This window comes from Macaca thibetana, chromosome 2 (assembly GCF_024542745.1).
Source record: "Macaca thibetana thibetana isolate TM-01 chromosome 2, ASM2454274v1, whole genome shotgun sequence".
NCBI lineage: Eukaryota > Metazoa > Chordata > Mammalia > Primates > Cercopithecidae > Macaca > Macaca thibetana.
In genome coordinates, this window is record NC_065579.1 from 160,435,080 (window position 1) to 160,457,082 (window position 22,003).

The 22,003-nt window shown below is 40.0% G+C and overlaps 2 protein-coding genes across 5 annotated transcripts in view; one reads left to right on the forward strand and one right to left on the reverse strand.

Annotated features, from left to right (window-relative positions):
* The window catches only part of QTRT2 (queuine tRNA-ribosyltransferase accessory subunit 2), a 31,843-nt gene extending 19,774 nt beyond the window's left edge, over positions 1-12,069 (reverse strand). For both annotated transcript variants that reach the window (XM_050778780.1, XM_050778779.1), the window contains exons 1-4: positions 11,954-12,069; positions 3,189-3,409; positions 2,359-2,414; positions 536-612 (exon numbers count right to left, since the gene is read on the reverse strand). In XM_050778780.1, the coding sequence (XP_050634737.1) occupies positions 536-612; positions 2,359-2,414; positions 3,189-3,388 (333 nt within the window). In that variant the 5' untranslated portion in view covers positions 3,389-3,409; positions 11,954-12,069. The remainder of the gene's footprint in view (positions 1-535; positions 613-2,358; positions 2,415-3,188; positions 3,410-11,953) is intronic.
* Positions 12,070-12,216: 147 nt separating this feature from the next.
* Positions 12,217-22,003, forward strand: part of CCDC191 (coiled-coil domain containing 191) — an 88,720-nt gene continuing 78,933 nt past the window's right edge. The window contains exons 1-3 of one of the 3 annotated variants that reach the window (XM_050778782.1): positions 12,217-12,447; positions 14,854-14,892; positions 18,093-18,234. In XM_050778782.1, coding sequence (XP_050634739.1) covers positions 12,358-12,447; positions 14,854-14,892; positions 18,093-18,234 — 271 coding nt within the window. In that variant the 5' untranslated portion in view covers positions 12,217-12,357. The remainder of the gene's footprint in view (positions 12,448-14,853; positions 14,893-18,092; positions 18,235-22,003) is intronic. The other 2 variants (XM_050778781.1, XM_050778783.1) reach the window with 2 other exon arrangements.

Consider the following 22,003-nt stretch of genomic DNA (forward strand, 5'->3'; position numbering starts at 1 on the left):
GCAACAATGAAAATGCTGAGCATATGGTGTTCTTCATCTTAATCTCATCCTTAGGCAGCCCTATTCTAACTCCTTTTCTTTTTTTTTGAGACAGAGTCTTGTGCTCTGTTGCCCAGGCTGGAGTGCAGTGTTGCGATCTCGGCTCACTGCAAGCTCCGCCTCCCAGGTTCACACCATTCTCTTGCCTCAGCCTCCTGAGTAGCTGGGACTACAGGCACCCGCCACCACGCCCAGCAAATTTTTTGTATTTTTAGTAGAGATGCGGTTTCACCGTGTTAGCCAGGATGGTCTCGATCTCCTGACCTTGTGATCCGCCCGCCTTGGCCTCTCAAAGTGCTAGGATTATAGGCGTGAGCCACCGTGTCCAGCCTCTAACTTTTATAAACCATCCCATCCCATGCCACTATAATTATTGAAATAAGAAAAAGGTATAAGGGATCATCCCAGACAGTCGGATCTGAACATCTGAGGGATACACAGTAGGCTGACTTCCTGGGACAAAGCTGCAGCCTTGGATGCCCTTCTGAAAACACACCTTGTTTGTTACATAACCAGCTGGGCAGGGGCTGACTGGATCGTGCAGGGAGCAGTACAAAAGTGATTCTGGCATGCCTGTATAAACACAAAAAAGAACACTTGAAAGTGCTTACATCAACAATGACACTGTATTATAGCAGGTAACAGCTTCACAATGTACACTGCTGAATAAAGCAACTCTGAACACTGTCAGTAGGTGGTATCTGAACTTGGAATTATAGGAGGCCTATCAATATGCATAAAAAGATTACTAATCTAAAGAAAGAAATATAAAGGTTCATGTCTAATAGGTACTGAGCTGCTACAAAGGAAAGATATATCTTAAAGCACAATATACAAGGAAAGTATTTAGTGACACGTTGATCTCATTTGATTTTACTCAAAAGATTTTACTATCAAATATGTTTATTCCAGGTACCATCCAAGGGGAACTAGCTACTGGAAAGATAAAATGATATGGCCATAAAGTGATCTCGCTAATAATAAATCTCAATAATATTATGGGTCCCTAGGGGCAGAAGTTTAGAGAAGTTATAGGATGCTGCAAATGGATCTCATTCTTAGTAAGTTTCATTGATTCACGATGACAGTTTCTTAGGTTCTTCAGTCAAAAAGACAATCTTTTTTTTAAAAATGCAAAAAAATGTTTAGTAAACCATGTGCTTAAATATCATATGCTAGCCTACATTTTCATTATGGAAAATAAAACAGGATTCCACTGAAAAAAGATAAAAACAATTAAAGCAAGTTTAAAACCTCTGTAGTCTTTTCACTTTATTTTCCATAATTTCAATTATTACAATTATCTCTAGAAAGCTTACATTAGCTATTTTCACTTAATTATATGCTTGTATACTTTAAAGCTGGTTATTAAAATTGGGTTCAGGTCAAGGAGAATGATATTCCATAAATTCCTCTCCTAAAATACAGGGCTTTGTGATAACCAACAGGACATGATGCAGTTGCCCTCAGAAGCAGAGGACTGAATAACCAATGGAAGCAGGACTTTCATTCAAGTGAGTCCTAGATATCGGAAAAAGCTTTAGGAGAAAGTGGTGTACAGAAGAACTGGTGTTCTAGCTGTCACTGTTAAGCTTTTCCTATTAATAAATAGATGCATACATCTGCATATAAAATCCTATTTCTGGAATAGAGGATATTATTAATATATCAGAATACAGCCATATATAAACGCTTCATCCTCCCCTGCGTGTCTGAGATTCAAGCATGATGAGACTACTTTAGAGCTCACGCATGCCCCATGCAAGTTCTCACTGCTGAGTCAGATAATCAGTGCCTGGAGCGTATGCCCCACACCTGTCTGGGTTCCCACCCCTAACCCGGGTAACTTTTACTCTTCCTTGACCCAGCTAAAATGCCTCTCATCTTCTCTCTCAAGAATCCTTTCTCTGGGTTTTTATGGAGGTTTAAAGAAAAAAAAGAATCCTTTCTTTATTCTCACCACCTTGCACATATACCCCAGAGCAGGTTATCTGCTCCACCCTCTGGCCTGTCATGATATCCATATATATCCCTAATCCTGTAAAGCAGTCACCACAATTTTTATATCAAAGTAAAATTTATATTTTAAAGATAGAATTCTCTATCTTTATCCCAGCTAGGCTCCAAATTCCATGAGAGCAGCAACTGTTTCCTATTCAGTCTTGACTTGCCAATGCCTGGCTCTTAGATGTTCAAAAAATACTTACTAAAATTATGAATAAATAAATATATGAATGAAAGATCAAAGAGGCAACAGCACTTCCAAACTCCAAATTAACACATCACAAGGCACATATAAATAACTTCATTAATTTTTACCTATAAACTTTCCAACTCCTTCTTTATATTCTGTCAAGACTTCATGTTGTTCTGCTCTGTAAGCAAAACAGAAAAATACATAACATAATAATGCATCATTCTGTAAATACTCTGTGCAACTGGAGCCCTCTTCTTCGCACCCAAATAAGTTACATCATAGTAAATGCTGTCTTGAATCACATCATTATTCAAGAGTTCTAACTAACTAGGTTAGGTTCATTAGCCAGAATGAAGCCTTCAATTTGCTAGTGGTTCAATGAGACGTGAAACTGGCAAAGATCAATTCCTTCAGAATACTTGAATTTTCTTCCTCCTCTTGCCCCTTTAAAATCTCTGTTGTTAACACAACACTGCAGAGTATTATGTTAATTGCTCATATAGTAGGCTTTTCGATTAAGTAGAAAGTCAGTATATACATTACACAAAATGATCTAACTTCGTTAGTTCTGTTTCCATAAAGTAGTATTAGCAAGTATATGTGCAAAAGCAGAAAACGCTTTGAGGCTGGTGAATGATAACAGTTCCTGAACTCCAGGTGTAGCTCTCACAGAGCATCCCCTGACCTGTCACCCCTGGGAGCAGTGGCAATAGGGCAGGATGGGACTGTAGGTTTGGAGGAAAGGTGAAGCAGATCTAACATACAGGTCTGGCCTGAGGCTACCACATTAGGGCCAGAAAATGTATAGTATTTGAAACCTCTCTCTGATTTCATTATGAAAATCAACAAATCATATATATGAACAACAACAAAAAAACTTTCTCTTTTTTGCACCTAAGGTAACTAAGCTGCTGCCAGAGTTGATACTTGAATCATCGGTTCTAACACTTACAGGGATGACAGCGTAAGCTGAGCCATGGCAGGAACCCCGTGGATATTACGCAGCGTGTGATGGGTGAGGTGTGGGGCGGAGCCAGTCTTGGTGTACAGAAGGCAGCCTGGAATATCCATGGTGTGGTCCCTTGTTTTGCCCAGGTTTTTTATTTTTCCTAGGCGACAGCCATTAACTACCTTGGTAAGACTCAGCTTCATCCTAAGGGATTCTTCTAGGTCCTGTCAAGAAAAGAGCATTAAGTATAGAAGGAGCTTCACAACATCTAAAGGCCAAGCATTTTGCAAAAAAAAAAAAAAATCTTCAGAAAAATGAATGACAGCATGCTTATTACTGCTTCCAGTCTAAACATTTTCATAGATATCAGGAATGGGTGAATAGGAAAAGACATAAAGAGAATAAGATACCTTCTCCAAGGTGCCAGAACAATATATTGGCATCAACTAATTTTAAATTTAGTCATGGAATTTTTGTCTGAGCTGATGAAAACCGAACAAATGAAAGAACAGAATTAGAAAGACTAATCATGGAAAGAATGCCATGAAGCCAAGGCTCTCTCAGCCTTGAAAATGTATACAGAGAACAGTAACACTGCTTAGGCCATACCGATTACTGATATAATCCATTTTTTTTCTTTCTCCAATCTGAGGGAATGCTAAGCAATATAGCAATGTTTTCCTAATAATGCTGTTAAGTGAAGAAAACAGCATCCTGGTGTTTATGAAAATATATGGAAAAATAAATGTCAAAAGATAAACAGATTATCTCCAAGGTGGGATTATTTCCCAATTTGTTCTTATATGGTATCCAAACAGAAGTGAGAAACTGTGTGGAGCATACACGCGATTCATAAGCAATGTGTCATTACTTTTATAACTGGGAAAGATTAACATGTGTTTAAAGAAAAAAATAAAGATATACTTTCTAACTTTTATAGATATACAGGGAAAAAAATCAGAAAACATTATTAATTATTAGTTGGGTGCTCCTAAATGATTTTGTATTCAGTTAAGCAAAATACTGAGCTCCACTTTTAAAATGCACTACAGAACTTGATAAGAACACACATCACCTGCTAAATGTTACCAAATACACCAACATTTTATAAATACTTCATTACATCTTTACAGCAAGTACCAAATCTTCTGGAATTCTTAAAAACTGGGCCAGGCCCAGTTTTATTAGTTGATAAATGAGCTATCAGAGAGGCTCCAACCTTAGATCCCACTTTCTTTTCTTTTCTTTCTTTTTTTGTGGGCACGGAGTCTCTCTCTCTCTGTCACCCAGGCTGGAGTGCAGTGGCACGATCTCAGCTCACTGCAACCTCTGCTTCCTGGGTTCAAGAGATTCTCCTGCCTCAGCCTCCCAAGGAGTTGGTACTACAGGCATGTGCTGCCATGCCCAGCTAATTTTTGTATTTGTAGTAGAGATGGGGTTTCATCACGTTGGCCAGGCTGGTCTCGAACTCCTGACCTCAGGTGATCTGCCCACCTTAGCCTCCCAAAGTGCTGGGATAACAGGCATGAGCCACTGTGCCTGGCCAGATCCCATTTTCTAAGCATTATACCATACCACACTCTGAAAGTCAACCATTGTTAAAATGTCACCAAATAAATAAGACATAATTAGTTAAATATATTCAAGAATGAAAACATTACTTTTTTTTAGGAGACATAAATTCTTAAATTTAAAATAGCCATCTCTATCATTAGAATCTTAGCCATTAGAATAACTACTTTCTGGAAAAAAAAAAAAAAAGAACAACTACTTTCTGTACAGTCTACGAAGATATTTCATGCTAAACACAAATTATAAAAACTAATATAAGTGTTTGACGAAACCCTGGTCAATTTTCTGTAACTATAATACCATTATTTCAAGTTATCATAAAGATAGAAACATAAAAATAAGTGTCATTAGAACACACAGAAATGGACACTGGTAAGGAAAAAAGGTTATATTTTAATAAATAGTATAAAAGCTATTTTTTTACATACCCTGTTGTTACACATTAAAACTGCTAAAACAAGAAGGTTCATTTCAAAAAACTGTAAAACTATAAGCTAATAAAAGCATACTCTAGAAAATATGAGAATCATAATCCTTATTTATTAGATAATACTGATTTCAAGTGATAAAAATGTATTTTATATTTTAAACCAAAAGAGCTCTAATGTGAAATTTAAGACAGCATTTTGTAATCTAAGTAGCTCTGGAGAACTGAAGCAGGGGGAAGCACAAAGATGAGAAATGTACTTCGAAGCTTCATGAATCAACACCCGTTGTTCTGACTGAATACTGAAATCAACCAATATGGAACACTAGATTTGTTGAAACATAAATAAGAACTAATGAAAATTTAATGGACCAGAATTTTTAAATGCTGCAGTAACTTAAGCATTTCCTACTCTCACATACGTCTGACGGAAGAAACTGTGTTGCCTGGAGCTATTTCAGAAAAGGGCTAGAGGCAGGAACTTGCTGGCTCCTCCAAAAATTCTGTCTTACTCCAAAAATACTCTCTCTTCTGAGCTGTGTAAAGCATGTAAAGAGTTTAAATGTATACACATGAAGAGTGTTTTTTAAATTAAATTCACATAAAGGCACAAAGAACCTTCATTGGGTAAAACTAATACGTTTGAAAAATGAAGTATAGGAATCTAGAATGTTACTAACTTTTATTCTCTCTCCCCATCAAACCTATGCTCTAAGTTTCTCCAGTTTATTAATAAATGACACGAACAACTGACAATCAAAGCTTCTGATAAGCATGAGATAATCTGCTTTTCCATGCTGTGTTAACTCAATTCCAGGTAAAAACAACAAACCCCATTGTTTTAGTAAAACTGTGCTTAATATCCCAGTATTGTATAATTGCTCTTAGACTTCAGAAAATCATTTATAGAGTTCCAGTACTACCAGAGACCCCTACCTGGGAATTCCTTATCATCACCTCACCACCATCACCCCTTCTGCTATTTTATCGTAATGAGACTAGGCCTGCTTAGTCATAGGCTTATCTAGAACCTGGGCCTCCTGCAAAAAGGCCTGTACTCTTTTTATTACTTTTTTTTTTTTTTTTTTGAGATAAGGTCTCACTCTATTGCCCAGGCTGAAGTCCAGTGGTGCAATCATGACATTCCAGGCTCAAGTAACCCTCCCACCTCAGCCTCCTAAGTAGCTGAGACTACAGGTGCCCAACCACCGCACCTAAATAATTAAAAAAATTTTTTTTTGTAGACACGGAGTCTCACTACGTTGCCCAGGCTGGTCTCAAACTCCTGGGCTCAAGTGATCCTCCTGCCTTGACCTCCCAAAGTGTTGAGATTACAGGCGTGAGCCACTGCACCCAGCCAATTATGGCTTTTAAGTGAGAGTAAATTTAACGTGCTAGGAGATGTATTCTTTTTTTTTTTTTTTTTTTTTTTTTAGAATATCCTGTAGCATACCATGGCCACTCAAAAGAACAAGATTTTTCAAAAGTGTATGTGAAATCTATGAAACATCTTTTTGTTTTTTTCCCATAGAACACACTGCGGAAAGTCATAAAAAGAAAGCGGCTTTTGGTTGGGCACGTTGGCTCATGCCTGTAATCCCAGCAGTTTGGGAGGCTGAGGTGGGCAGATCGCTTGAGCTCAGGAGTTCAAGAGCAGCCTGGGCAACACAATGAAAACCTGTCTCTACAAAAAATACAAAAACTAGCCAGGAATGGTGGCATGCACCTGTAGTCTTAGCTACTTGGGAATCTGAGGTAGGAGGATCCCTTGAGCCAGGGAGGCAGAGATTGCAGTAAGCCATGATCACGCCACTGGCACTCCAGCCTGTCTCAAAAACAAAAAAGAAGAAAAGAAAGAGAAAGAAAAAGAAAGGGAAAGAGAAAAGAAAAGAGATAAAAGAAAGCAGCTGTCAAGTTCTTTAACCTGTGCCAACAGAATTACACAGGGGTTTAAAGATCAGCCACCTGCTGCTGCTCCCTCCAGTGCCTTACAGTCTTGTACTGCTTGGTGGGCTGGCTGGCCACTAGTCAGGGATTTAGGCTTCTGCCTGGTAAGCTCAGCCTCATCTTTTCTATATATCCAGCACAGAGCCATCACTCAGGGTCAGGCTCAAACCTATCAACCTCAGAGACTAAACACTAAAATCAGTATGCACAATTATTTACTCTGAGAATCGAAAAAAGTAAAGTGGACCAGTCAGCGCATGCCTGCCCTAGAGAATGCAACACATGAAGCCAAATATGCCATGCAAGCATAGACTCAGAATGGGAAGAAGAAGGTACACTTATATACATAAAGGCAACTAAAAGGAAACCCACTGGTTCTCTTAATACAGTACCCCCATTCACAGTTCTGCTTTCCAGTTTCAGTTATCCATGGACATCCGAGGACCAAACATATTAAACGGAAAATTCCAGAAAAAACCGTAAGTTTGAAATTGCATGCCATTCTGAGTAGCATAATGAAATCTCTCGCCATTTTGCTCTGTTCCACCCAGGACATAAATCAACCCTTTGCCCAGCATCTACATACTGTAGACGCTCCTCGCCCCTTAGTTACTTAGGAGCTGTCTCATTGATCAGATCAACTGTCACTGTATTGCAGTGCTTAAGTTCAAGTTGCCCTTATTTTACTTACGACTGGCCCCACAGCACAAGAGTTGTGATGCTGGCAACACGGATATGCCAAAGGCAAACCATAAAGTGATCCCTTATGAGAAAAGGTTAAAGTTCTCCAACTAGGAAAAGAAAATAGATGGTTTGCTGAGGTGACTAAGATCTACTACTGTGCCTAATTAATAAATTAAGCTTTATTATAGGTATGTATAGATAGGAAACATCATACCGTCTGTCTATTGTCTGTCTGTCTATCTATCTATCTAGGGTTTGGATGTATCTGTCTGTCTGTCTATCTATCTATCTAGCTATCAATCAATCATCTATCTAGGGTTTGGATCTATGTATGTATGTATGTATGTATGTATGTATCTATCTATCTATCTATCTATCTATCTATCTGGAGTTTGGAACCATTTGCAGTTTCCAGCATCCACAAGGGGTCTTGGAACATACTCCCCACAGATAAAGGAAGATTACCAAACAACCAATCTCAGATTCTCCAAGGTTGGACACAAGGATTCTCTAAGAGTATAGAGGCAGCCAGACCTGGAAGCCCAGACCACTGGCTTCCAAGCCTTACCTTTCTCTCAAAGACTTCTTTGTTTCATCCTTGTGTGAGGAAAGAATGAACATATTCTAGAAGTTCCCATCTTTTAACAAATGAGTCTCAAGTGTGATTAATCATCCACTCAGTCCTGAAGGCATCTTCTCTCTTCTTTCTCATCTCCCCTTCCCACTCTTTCCTCAGCTGAAGAAACAACTTTCTTCATTCTTAACTGAAAGTCTGTAATTTGAGACCCTTTGTAACTCTAAAGGACATTGGCCACCATGTTCTTAGAGGCAGGAGATGGGCTCTCCTGTGATATAATGCTTTAATCCCAAATTTAATTCTCATAACTTTAAAGATGAAATTCAAAATCCTCAGCTTAGAATACTGAACCCACTCAGCCAGCTGGAGAGAAATACCCACTTCGCTTTCTCTACAGTGAAAGATTTTGGTGCTACATACTCACTTCTGTTGTTTGGGGCTTCAAGCCTGTAATCCCAGCACTTTGGGAGGCCGAGACGGGCGGATCACAAGGTCAGGAGATCGAGACCATCCTGGCTAACACGGCGAAACCCCGTCTCTACTAAAAACACAAAAAATTAGCTGGGCGAGGTGGCGGTGCCTGTGGTCCCAGCTACACGGGAGGCTGAGGCAGGAGAATGGCGGGAACCCGGGAGGCGGAGCTTGCAGTGAGCTGAGATCTGGCCACTGCACTCCAGCCTGGGCGACAGAGCGAGACTCCGTCTCAAAAAAAAAAAAAAAAGAAAAAGTATTAGAATAAACTGCCATTGTCAGTGATTCTGTTTTGTGAGGATGAATGCAAGTATTTTAAAATCTGAGGAAAACATCAGATAACGTACTATACTTCAACTGGAAATCAATATTTAAAAAAAATGGAATTTTGTCCAGAGCTGGAAGAACCAAGTCTTCCTTTCTTCATTCACTGTTCAGATTATGGTAAATGTTTTTTATAATTGCACTTCTTTTCTAGAGGCCAAATACAATAAATTGTTACTATGAAGTAATAAAATAGTATACACACATACACATATTCATATACATATTTTTAAAAACATGCTTTGAGAGTGATTATTTCCTTTTTCCCAAGGAAAGTTCAAGAAACAGATCAACAGTCTCCAAAACATTAACTCGTTTTTATTTGCCTTTACCATGATCCGTTTCCCTTTCCCCTCATTGTGAATCTGTTCTAATACTTCTGGTGTCACAGATGGCATTCCTGGGGAAAGTCTTAAGGAAAAACATTAAGAGTGTAAATACAAATGACAGGCTGTCAGTGGATCTCTACCTTTACAAGGACTAACGAAGATTCCCTGCACTTCTGGCAACACTATACCTGTCCTAACACTTCCAGTGCGACCCACCACCTCCACTCTTCATTTATCAGGAGAGAAGGGATTTTTAAATGTTTCCTAGCTGGATTCTCTACATACTGTCATGGAAATGTCCAAAATTTCCTAAGGCAAAAGGTGAGAGGAAAGCTGTATATATAAGTACACGTCTGCATCTCTTACCCTTCTCCCCCACACATGTACACTTTCTATAATGATAGTATATGCATAGAAAAATGTCTGAAGGACTTTTAAACAATGTGGTGCATTGAGCTGACTCAGAAACGACAGAGAAATGAAGAACGCTGGCCGGGCACAGTGGCTCACGCCTGTAATCCCAGCACTCTGGGAGTCCGAAGCTGGCTGATCACCTGAGGTCAGGAGTTCGAGACTAGCCTGGCCAACGTGGTGAAACCCTGTCTCTACTAAAAACACAAAAATCTGCCAGGTGTGGCAGCACACGCCTGTAATCCCAGCTACTCCGGAGGCTGAGACAGGAGAATCACTTGAACCCATTAGGCAGAGGTTGCAGTGAGCCAAGAACATGCCACTGCACTCCAGCCTGGGTAACAAAGCAAGACTCCGTCTCAAAAAAAAAAAAAAAAAAAAAGAAAGAAATGAAGAATGCTACAATTCCAGAAAACAGTAACTGAAGACTTTTCCAAGGCGTTCCGAAATCCTTACACCATTTGTTGGGGGAAAGAGATAATGATGACGTTAAACTTTGTTGAGTATGTGTGTTAAAAATTCAGAAGTAACTGTTAAACAATTAATGACAGAATGCATAATTTCCAAACTCACTGGAGAGGGAAGTGGGAAAATAAAGAAAAATGGATTAATCTAATAAAAGGCAAGAAAAGAGACCAAAAAAAGAAATAGAAAACACAAAATAAGATGGTAGAATTCCAAATGTCAGTAATCACAATAAAAGTTAATTTCACATATAGAAAGACATAATAACAGCAATTAACATTTATTGGGTATTTACTATGTATCAAGCACTGTTCTTTATATATTCACTCCATTAATCCTCATATCAAATGCATAATATAGATGCTATTATTATCTGCATTTTATGGATGGTAAACTGAGGCTGACAAAATCACCAGCTGGTAAGTGGCAGAGCAAGGACTTAAATTATTGAAGTCTAGTTTTCAACGCTATACTCTAATAGGCTGGGAGCTTATGAGAAGTTCCATCTGGTCCACAAGCACATTATAATCAGTTACCATTTTGCTATAGTGTTCTTGTTCTTTTCCCTTTCTCCCTCCCGCCTCTAATCCATCCTCCCAGTCTCTGCAATCTTTCTCCATTCTCAAACATTTAAACATACTTGCATATGGAAGGGAGTGTTTTGGTCAGGGTTTGCTTTTACAAAAACGGAAACATACTATAATATATGCACTTCTCTGCAATTTGCTTTTCTCTCAAGAATAAACATTAGACGTCTTTCCTGAAGAAGAAACATAAAGCTAACTTACCCTTTTGAAAAAAACTACTTCGTGATACTGCATAGTTTGTATGAACACAATTTATTCAACCGCCTTTCAGATAGACCAGTTACAGAGCTGGTCCTAGGATCGCTGCAACAGTCCGAGGACAGAGCTTCCCCAACCTCATTCTCACCAATTTCAAGTCAACTTTAGTTTACATTTCCGGGCAGAATGCTTTACATACATTTATTTTTAATCATTCCAACACTCCAGTGATTCAGGTATTATCGTCCGCATTTTGCATGAGAAAACAGGAGTTGCCTAAGGTCACATAGCCACAGAGTAGCAGAATCCAAAACTCCTGTTCTAATCTTTACTCTGCTTTATAAGCCCATTTATCACCCCAAATGGGCTGTCTCTGGAAACCCCTCGGCTCAGCCAATAAGTCAGGATTTATCTTTGCTCCATGGGCCATCTCCATGGCCCGAGACCTCCCTAGGCACCTAGCTCAGAGATTGAAGATGGTCTCACTCTCCCATGGGCAGTTCGGAATAAAAAATTCCAACTGAGAACTCTACCCTTGAGCAGAGGCTAATCGAAAGGGGCCCTTTTATCTCAGAGGTGTCGGCGAGGCTTACACGATTTATGAGAATCTGAATTTACAGAAGCCAAGATCTACCAGGAGACCCTGAAAAGGGAAGGAGAGGAGACATCGCGGGAGTACTATCACTGTTACTGCAACACAACCAGGAAGCGTCTGGGCGCGACGCGACTCATCCATCTCTAGCAGCTCCCACACCAGCAGGGCAAAGGGCACTTACCCGCCAACAAACTATTCGACTCTTTTAGTGTTCAGACCCCTCAAACTCTTCACAGTTCAGTACCACGTGTTAGGCTTGCAGAATTCTCTGCCCCCAAATCACTGCCTCCAGTGCAGACCCAATCAGGGAGTACTACGTCATCATTGGGCGCCAGAAAAAAAGCAAAGCCGACATCAAAGCGAGCCTTGATGACGGCAAGAGCGAGGGACCTCTGCCGTTGCTATGGTAACTGAGCCAACGCGAGCGGCCTGCGCAGAGCCTCGTGGGAGTGGTGGTTCGACGGCGTCCTACGCCTGCGTTCCTTGCGGGCGGAGGAACTACAATTCCCAGCGTGTCCCGGCAGCAGCCCGGGCAGAAGAGCGGTTGTGGCAGCTTTGGCCGAGGTTCGAGCTCGAACTTGGAAAATGCTAATGGCGCCTCAGGGAAGGTCCTCCTCAAAGAAAAGGATGGGGCTGAATCGCTGGAAACGGTTCACAAGGAAGCCGAGTCCCCAGGTGATCCCAATCGAGAGCGTTGGAGGGCGGGGACTTCCCCAAGGGGCGGGGCAGTCAGGAAGCCAGTCGCGGCCCCTCTGTGCTTCCGGCCTCTTTATCCTTAGCTGACACGCCCCTGCCTTAACCGCCCCAAAGCCAGCATTGCCCTGAGTGAAGTGCTCTAGGATCTCTGGGGTCTGGGTATATTACGGCTTTGGTGGGCCAGCATCGTGGAAGAACTGTTTCTAACGCTTTTCTAAAACCGGAGGTGTCTGCTAATGCCCTTCGGAGTGAAAGGAGTTTGCAAACTCCGTTCTCCCTTAAATTTTAGGAAACTTCTGGCACATTTCTTTCTTTTTCTCTCTCTCTTTTTTTTTTTTTTGGCAAATCTTGGGGGAATTGATCTTTATTAACGGGGGAGAGCTTCACATTAAATACCCTGCCTGTATTCCTGCCCTTTCACTTTTACGTAAAGTATCTAAATAAACTCAGGAGTGCAAATGGATATTGAATACATTAATACTTGATTCACACAGGAATTTCTAAATTCAATCAACATTCAAAAAATAGATTCTCTCCGTATCTGTCACCCATTTGGATGCATTAGCACCTGAAGATAAGAAAAAACTGATAACCCACATTTTAAACTTGAAAACATATGTGACATGTGCAATGTCACAGTTGCACCGTGTGTGCTTTCCACAGACTACCTTTTTAACAGTCCCCAAACGGATGCTTAAAATCTAAATGAGAGTACTAAAATGGAGAAGCTTCTCAGCTTTCAGCTACAGAGCAGTTTCAGCCGCTGTTTTCACCCTTAAGTTACACTTTCCTAAATAATATTCTGTAGATGTATGTGGCCTTTGTGAGGGACCCAGGCAATTGTTTTTGCAATTTACTCTAAATTTACCAACTAAATGCATTGGACATATTCCACATGGTAAATATGTTGCCCTAGATACTACAGGGCACAGGCTGGAGCATTAGGGAGACTTGGAAACTGAGGCTGCTGCTATTTCAATACATCAGTTGCATGATGTATTGAATCTAAAATAGGTTATGGATATGGACTTGATGATGAAAGGTAAAAATTTAGAATAATTTCTTAGGACTCCAAAAAGGAAGGATTTTTCCTGCTAGTGCTCATTATTACTGCCTAGAGGGAAAAAGGGGAAAACATAGGGCTCTTTCAAGTTCAGTTGTGTTTTAATTGGATCAGTTCTTTCTTTGTTGCAGTGACAAAATTATTAAGCAGTACAGCTGCGTTAGTTATCAGTAAGATGGTTTGAAGGCATAGTGTTAGGTAAGTGAAAGAGAGTATTATATTTTCCCACCTCCATGTGTCAACATGCTAGTTTAGATATCCCCTTATTTTATTATTATTAATATTATTATTATTTTAGAGAGCATATTTGAGTAAGAAGCAATTTATGAACTGGGAACACAACCAAAAGAGATTTAGTGCTCCAATGACAAATCATCAGGATATCCCCTTATTTTAAAAACACACCTGAATTTTTAGTAAAGAAGATAACTCTATTTGTTAAGTGACTATTAGAGGGAATTCTGCAAGCTTCTGGGTGTTTGTTTGTTTTTTTAGTAGATACGGGGTTTCACCGTGTTAGCCAGGATGGTCTTGATCTCCTGACCTCGTGATCTGCCCACCTTGGCCTCCCAAAGTGCTGGGATTACAGGCGTGAGCCACTGCTCCTGGCCAAAACACACCTGCATTTTTGGCAAAGAAGATAGCTATTTGTTAAGTGACTATTAGAAGGAATTCTGCAAGCTTCTGGGAGTTACAGAGAGTGAAGAAAGGAAATGTCCTGATGGTTTTACTTCTAATTTCAGATTAATACCTGACTGATCTGGGTGGAAATTTGTATTTTCTGCTTTGTAAAACAGTAGAAGTCAGATTGATTAACCCTCAGTTTTTATTGGACCAAACAAGATCCCTAATCTAGGTAAGATGAGAAAGCCTCTTGCTACAGGCTACTTATGAAAGGAGTAAGGAGAGGAACACACCCTTCTTTAAGCTAAAGATTACTTGGATAATCTGGCTAATTAATGAGTGCCTTTTTTTTTTTTTTAATGAGTAGCTTTATATTTAGCATTTCTATATCTTGACTCTTAACCCTAAGGAGGTTTAAAAAAAATAGCAGTGCCACAGGGTCCTATCCCAATTAAATCACAGTGTCAAGGTGAGCCTAGACAAGAAATAAAAACAATGTCCCAGTAAGGCTTCATGTTTTCTCCTCATACTGCTATTCTGTGTCTTTTATTGCTAATCATGCTGAACTTCCTACTGAAATGCTTTGGGGAAATAATAAAGGACACTGTTCCATATGCTTTAGTCAGAAGGATAGATTTAAATGGCAAAGTTGATGAAGATATTGCTGTGTATTAATGTCCTATATATGTTATCTACAGCCTGCTTTTGGTCCTGACAATGTGGAACACTGGATAAAGGTAAGGATATTTCAAATTTAGAATAAAAAGATAATTAAGAGTCGAGCATAATCAGATGGAAAAGAAATATGAGTAGACCTCCACTTTGCACATACTCTGCAATTTTTGTTCCCACATGACTATGTAAGTTGCCTTAATTTTATACTTTTTAGTATTTTTTTGTCATAATTCTGTTGCCTCTCATGAAACCATTTAAGTAGGAATAACAAGAAAAGAGGTGTGTAGACATCGTTTCAAATGCCATGAGTATCACTTGAAGAGGATTAAAGGAGTTGGGAAAAGAAGCCTTGGGAGAGGATGTAGTGGCCTTCCTCAGATGTTGGAAAGACTTCACTGTAGTTACAATAACATAGGGACTAATGGGTGAAAACTACATGTGCATCACAAATAAGAATTTTCTAATGACTAGTCCATCCAAAAGTGGACTGGGCATTCTTATGGAGATGTGTTTTCTACCACTGAAGCTATTTTAATGGACTCTAAATGGTCACTTAATGTTAGGCTAATGAACAATGTGTTTCAGGATTCAGTGAAGTGGGGATTGTGTTAGATAACCTCTGACATTTCTTCCAGGCCTGAGATACGTATTTTTGAGTCTGAGTACCATTTAATTTGAAAGTACCATTAAATCATTCCAGGTGTGTGCTTCTGAGTGTCAGTTTGGCAGCTTGCCATATCCAATTCATCGTGTACCACATGTATCAAAATCATGCAACATTTTCCCTGGAAAGACCCTTCTGACAGTATTTTGAAGAGTGATTACTCATCTAAATTGACATGCATCATGAGTACCAGATCCTAGATAGATGTAATAGATCCTAGGCCAAATGTAATAATTTTTAGCCATTTATTTATTCAGCTGGTATTTGAGTGCCTACTAAAGACTAGCCCACTGTGTTGGGCATTGGAGCTAAATCAGAGCAGGTACAGTCCCTGCCCTCCCAGGGTTTACAGTCCAGTGGAGAATAAACAACTTACCTAAAGCTCATGAGAGAATCAAAGATGTAATGAAAGTATGTGGTGAGAGGCACTAATTTAAATGGGGTCCGGGCAAGCTTCCTGGATACTGCAGAAAGCCTAACTTAGAAGATGACTAAAGTGGATCTGCCATCATGAATGCTAGCCTTTAGGAAGACCATTCCGCATTATCTAGTAAGATTAGCTTGCATGTAAGTGTTGAGAGTCCCAGTGCCAGTATACGATAGGATGGTAAGTACTATGGAGACAGTCAGAGCAGAGGACGGGGAGAAGGAGAGCTGGAGGAGAGCGTTTACAGTTTTATATAAGGTGGTCAAAGAAGGCATTACTGGGAAGGTGACATTTGAGCAAAGGCTTCAGGAGGTGAGAGAAGGATGCCTATGGGTATCTGTAGGAAAGTAGTTCAGCAGTTCAGGCAGAGGGGAAGCAAGTACAAAGGCTCTAAGCTGAGGACACACTGAGCATATCTGAGGAGGAACAAGCAAGGAGGTCCATGTGGCTGAAGTAGAATGAGCAAAGGGAAGAGTAGCGAGGGGCTGCTGCGTAGCAGGACCTGGAAGCTCATTGTAAGGACTTTGACATTAATTCTGATTGAGATCAGGAGCCATTGAAGGCTTTTGAGTGGAGTTGTGACATACATGATGTGGCTTTCATTTTAAAGGAGTCATTCAGTGCTGTGGTGAGAGGCTATTCCAGAAAACCTGTCAGGAAATTGTTGTGCCTTGGACCAAGATACTAGCAATGGAGGTGATGGGAAGGGGTCAGATTCTATATATATTTTAAAGATAGAGTCAACAGATTTCCTGATCAATTATAGGTGGGGTGAGAGAGAGATAGATTGGATTAAGGACTCCAAAGTTTTCACCCTGAGGAATGTAGTTGTCACTACCTGAGTTGGAAGAAACACAGCAATCATGGGAGAACACAGGTTTCTGGGAGGGGGAAGTTAGGGGTTAAGTTATAAAATAAGTTTTAACATTTTTTTTTCTTTTGAGACAAGAGTCTCGCTCTGTCACTCGAGCTGGAGTACAGTGGCACAATCTCGGCTCACTGCAACCTCTGCCTGCCGGGTTCAAGTGATTCTCATGCCTCAGCTGCCCAGGTAGCTGAGATTACAGGTGTGTGCCACCACACCCGGCTAATTTTTGTAGTTTTAGTAGAGACAGGGTTTCACTGTGTTGGCCAAGCTGGTCTTGACCTCAAGTGATCCACCCACCTCGGCCTCACAAAGTGCTGGGATTACAGCATGAGCCACCGTGCCCAGCTTTAAAATTTATTTAATTAAATTTATTTATTTTGCGACACAGTCTCACTTTGTCACCCAGGCAGGAGTGCAGTGGCATGAACACAGCTCATTGCAGTCCCAACGCTCTGGGCTCAAGAGATTCCTCCCACCTCAGCCTCTGAAGTAGCTAAGATTATAGGTGTGCACAACCACACCTGGCTAATTTTTTATTTTTTAACTAGAGGTGGGTCTCACTATGTTCCCCAAGCTGGTCTCAAACTCCCGGGCTTAGGCAGTCCTCCCATTTTGGCCTCCCAAAGTGCTATGATTATAGGCATGACCCACTGCACCAGCCTAAAATAAGTGTTTTTATTCTGTGCAGGTAAATAAAAACGCTAAGGCAGTTTGCCCACTTCTGCTATTTCTTCCCCCAATCCTGCAAATTTGGTCATGTTTTTACTAGACTCTTGCTGTTGAGTTAAAACATTCTAGATGGCTACAGTTAAGTGACTCTTTTTATCCCAATTTTACTGAACCTAATATATGATTGCCTAATATAAGATGGGAGGTTTCCTTCCGGAGTACTAATTTGCTGAAGTGTGATTTACTCCACCTCTGGTTCATATTCATATGCAAGTCCTAAGGGCATGAAAACTAATAAAATATAATATTTTTTATTTAAAGTAAAATATCCATGTCTCAGGATCCTATCACTAATGCCCTAAACAAAAGTTATCTAAATCTTAATAACCTTTTGTTCAAATATCAAAATTGTGAACACCTGTTAGAACTTGGTAAAATACTGCAATTAATTTAATATATATGAAACCCCCCAGAATATTTGGGGGTAGATGTTTAAACCTCAAGAGTTTCTCCACAAATGGAAAGATGAATGAATCTTAGTAGTTGGTAGAAAATCAGATTCTTGAATAGGAGAGAAATTCTCTAACTGAACAAATTTGTTGTCTTAATGGATTTTTTTTCTGTTATATTGAAGAGAGTGGAGAAAGCCTCAGAATTTGCAGTGTCAAATGCATTTTTTACTAGAAATTCAGATTTACCCAGAAGTCCCTGGGGCCAAATCACAGATTGGAAAACATCTGAGCAAATAGAGGATCATGATGAAATCTATGCAGAAGGTAAGAGAATGCATTTTCTGCTGTAATGTTAACAATTCTTAAAGCATAACCCCATGATGCATTTCAAAATAGAGAATGGAAGTTTTTCTTACTCTTGTTCTTAATTTCCCTTTCTTTCTACTCCCCTGAAGCTATTTTACTCTGGAATTAACTCCAATATTACAAGTAAGGATATACTTAAGCCTCATTTTGTTGCCCAAATTAGAACCACATCTAGAGGTGGTTTGATACAACAGCTAATTAGTGAATGCTGTAAGATGTTAGTCCTGTGACAAAGATGGTAGCAAGTTAATTTGATCAAATATTATAGAGATAATTTGACTACAGTCTGTAAATCAGTTTTACTCCTGATAAAGAGACCCTAAAAACAGTCTAACCTTCCTATGTCCCAGAAGCATTTACTCTTCCAGAATTTGGTATTTTCGTTACTGATGCCCTGAGGAACTCTACCATTTAGGGATGGAAGGAATCAAGAAGGACCAACAAAGGAGACTGAGAAAGGGAGGCCACTATGGTAGATGGAAAGTCAAGAGTGTGATGTCCTACAAGCCAACTTCCGTTTGAATTCCTTATGTCTCCAGTTATTCCATTTATTTCTTCATTTTTTCAACATATATATACTCTGTGCTAGGTACAATTTTAGGCACTGGAAGTACTGGTTAAGAACAAGAGAGACAAAGCCCTTTCTTTCATGAAATATACATTTCCTTTGGGAATAAAGAAAATTTTACAGTGATCCAGTAGTAAAAAGTCATTCAAGTTCAGACCTGAGTCAGCTAGGAGCAAGGAGTCAGCTGAACAATGTGATGGGGGAAGCATCCAGGCAGATGGAAAGGGAGCATGAAGTACAGACAGGCATGGTGTGCTGCAGGAAGACCCGTGTGGCTGGAGCATCCCCACAGAGAGAAGCTGGTGGGAGTGAGGAGAGGGCATGTCACATAGGGCTTTCCAAGCCTGGGGAAAGAATTTAGATTTTACTCTGAGTATGACAGGATAGAATTGAAGAGTTTTAAGCAGAGGAGTAATATGACAGTTTATAAAATATATGAAGGATGTAGCAGGGCATGGTGGCGGGTGCCTGTAATCCCAGCTACTTGGGAGGCTGAGGCAGAAGAATCACTTGAATCCGGCAGGCGGAGGTTGCAGTGACCTGAGATCTTGCTATGCACTCCAACCTGGGTGACAGAGCAAGACTCCATCTCAAATAAATAAATTAATTAATTAAATATAGGAAGAATGGATTATAGGGGAGAAAAAGAGAGAAAAGGGCAACCAGTGGGAGGCTGCTGGCAGCAGTCTGGGTGAGCAGTAACGGTGAGTGGTTTAGAGTGGTTGATAGTACTGGAGCTAGAGAAAGGAGATTGTTTCTGAAATTGGCTTGGCTGATCTTGCTCACCTCACCTCCCACCCTGCCAATACAGACACACAATATACTTTAACCTGTTAAGGGTTCTGAGAAGTCCTGCAGTTAGAAAGAAATGTTTACTTGCCTCGTTTCCCATGCTGCCTAGACCATGAACCTTTTTTTATCCTGAAATCTGTATATTATCCTGAGAAACTAGTGATTCACGTTAGGAACATGGTTTGGTGTATGGACAGAACAGCAGTGGATAGAACATGGTTTTCAAAGGTTGATACCATTTTTTCTCATCTCATCAACTATATTAATGTTCTACAAAAAGTAATGTTCTGAGGAACATACTTTGAAAATCTGTGCTTTAAGGTAGTTTGTATACTTCTCATGTGGTCCATCATGAGGTATTTCTACCTCCAAGGGAAGTTTTATTTGTTTTTGGGGGTACTTCACAGTAAATCCCCATGTACCAAAACATATCATTTAGTAGGTGTGAATTATTTTGCATATAAATTATTATACACATAAATGTTTGAATTATTGTACACAAGGGCTACTCAGTAAATATCTTCTCCATTTCTCTACCTCCCCCTAAAAGCCAGTAGCATTAGTTGCTAGTATGCTTTTAACATGTCGTTTATGTTACTCTGATTTATTTTTTCCTATTTTATCTATATTAAGTGTCTCTTGGCATCATTTAATATAAACACCCCATTCCCTAAGAACTAACTATGCAATAATGATCACAATAATGATGAAGATAATGAGAAAATAAACAAAAGAGCTGTTTGATAGTAATAACAGTGATGAAAGTTATGCTAAAGCAGGCATTTTCCCCATACCTAAATAATTTCAGGAGATTTTCTCAATAGCATTAAGAAAGAAATTCAAATGGAGGTTAGCTTTCAGGATATAACACTCGTGGATTTTCTTCCTACCTCAATGGCCTCTCCTTCCTAGTCGGCTTTCCTGGTTCCACCTTATCTCTTCAACCCCTAAATCCTGGAGTTCCTCAGCACTCAGTCCTTAAACCTCTTCTCTGTCTACCTTCCTCCTTTGGTAATTTCATCCACTTCTATGATTTTAAATACAGTCTGCATGCTAAAAACTTCCACATTTATTTCTTCAGCTTTGACCTCTCCCCTGAAATCCAGAGTATTGTAGCCAATACCATATTTGACATCCCTATTTGAATGTCTCCTAAACATCTCAAACCTAACATGTCTGGGACTGAACTCCTGATCTTCCTCCTCAAACCTGCTGCTATCCTTGGCCTTCCCCATCTCAGTAAATGGCATCACCATCCTTGCAGTTGCTTAAGCCAAAAACCTCATAGATTTCTTTCTCTCATGTCCCATATCCAATCCATCAGCAAGTCATGTCAACTCCACCTCAAAACATTCTTTTCTAGAATCTGACCATTGGTGATACCTCCACTCCCAGGTCCAGGCCACCATCACCTCTCTTCTGGATTATTGTACTTGTTTCCCAATTGGTGTTCCCTGCCTCTGTCCTTGTCCCCTATAGTTTAACTTAATAGTCAAAGTGATTCTCTTAAAATATATCACCTCTCTGCTCACATCTCTCCTGTGGCTTCCCATTGCACGCAGAGTAAAAGCCCAAGTAGCTAGAATGGTGTCAAGACTCTAAGCAAGGGAATTTCAGCCTCAGGACTATTGACATTTTGGGCTAGAGAATTTTTGTGGGGGCTGTCCTGTGAATTGCAGGATGTTTAGCAGCATCCCTGGCCTATACCTACTAGACGATAGTATTACTTCCCCCAGTTATGACAACACAAAATGGCTCTAGACATTGGCTTAAGTCCACTGAGGGGCAAGATTACCCCTGGTTGATAATCATTGCCCTAAACACTCCCCTAAAGATGATCTGCACATTACCCCTCCAACCTCATCTCCTACTGTCTCCTCCTCGCTCACTTCTCTTTGACCACACTGGCCTCCTTGCTGCTTTTCCAACACTGTAGATACTCCTGCACAAGACCTCTGCATTTGTTTTCCCTCTGCAGAGAATCATATTACCTTATACATCCTCACTTCTCTCACATTCTTCCCTTCTTTGCTCAAATATCTTTTTTTCAGTGAAGCTTTCTTTTACCTCCCAATTTATTTTTATTATTATTTTTTAAATTTTTTATTATACTTTAAGCTCTAGGGTACAAGTGCACGTAGGTTTGTTACATATGTATACATGTGCCATGTTGGTGTGCTGCGTCCATTAACTCATCATTTACATTAGGTATATCTCCTAATGCTATCCCTCCCCGCACCCCATGACAAGCCCCAGTGTGTGATGTTCCCCTTCCTGCATCCAAGTGTTCTCATTCTTCAATTCCCACCTATGAGTGAGAACATGCGGTGTTTGGTTTTCTATTCTTGTGATAGTTTGCTGAGAATG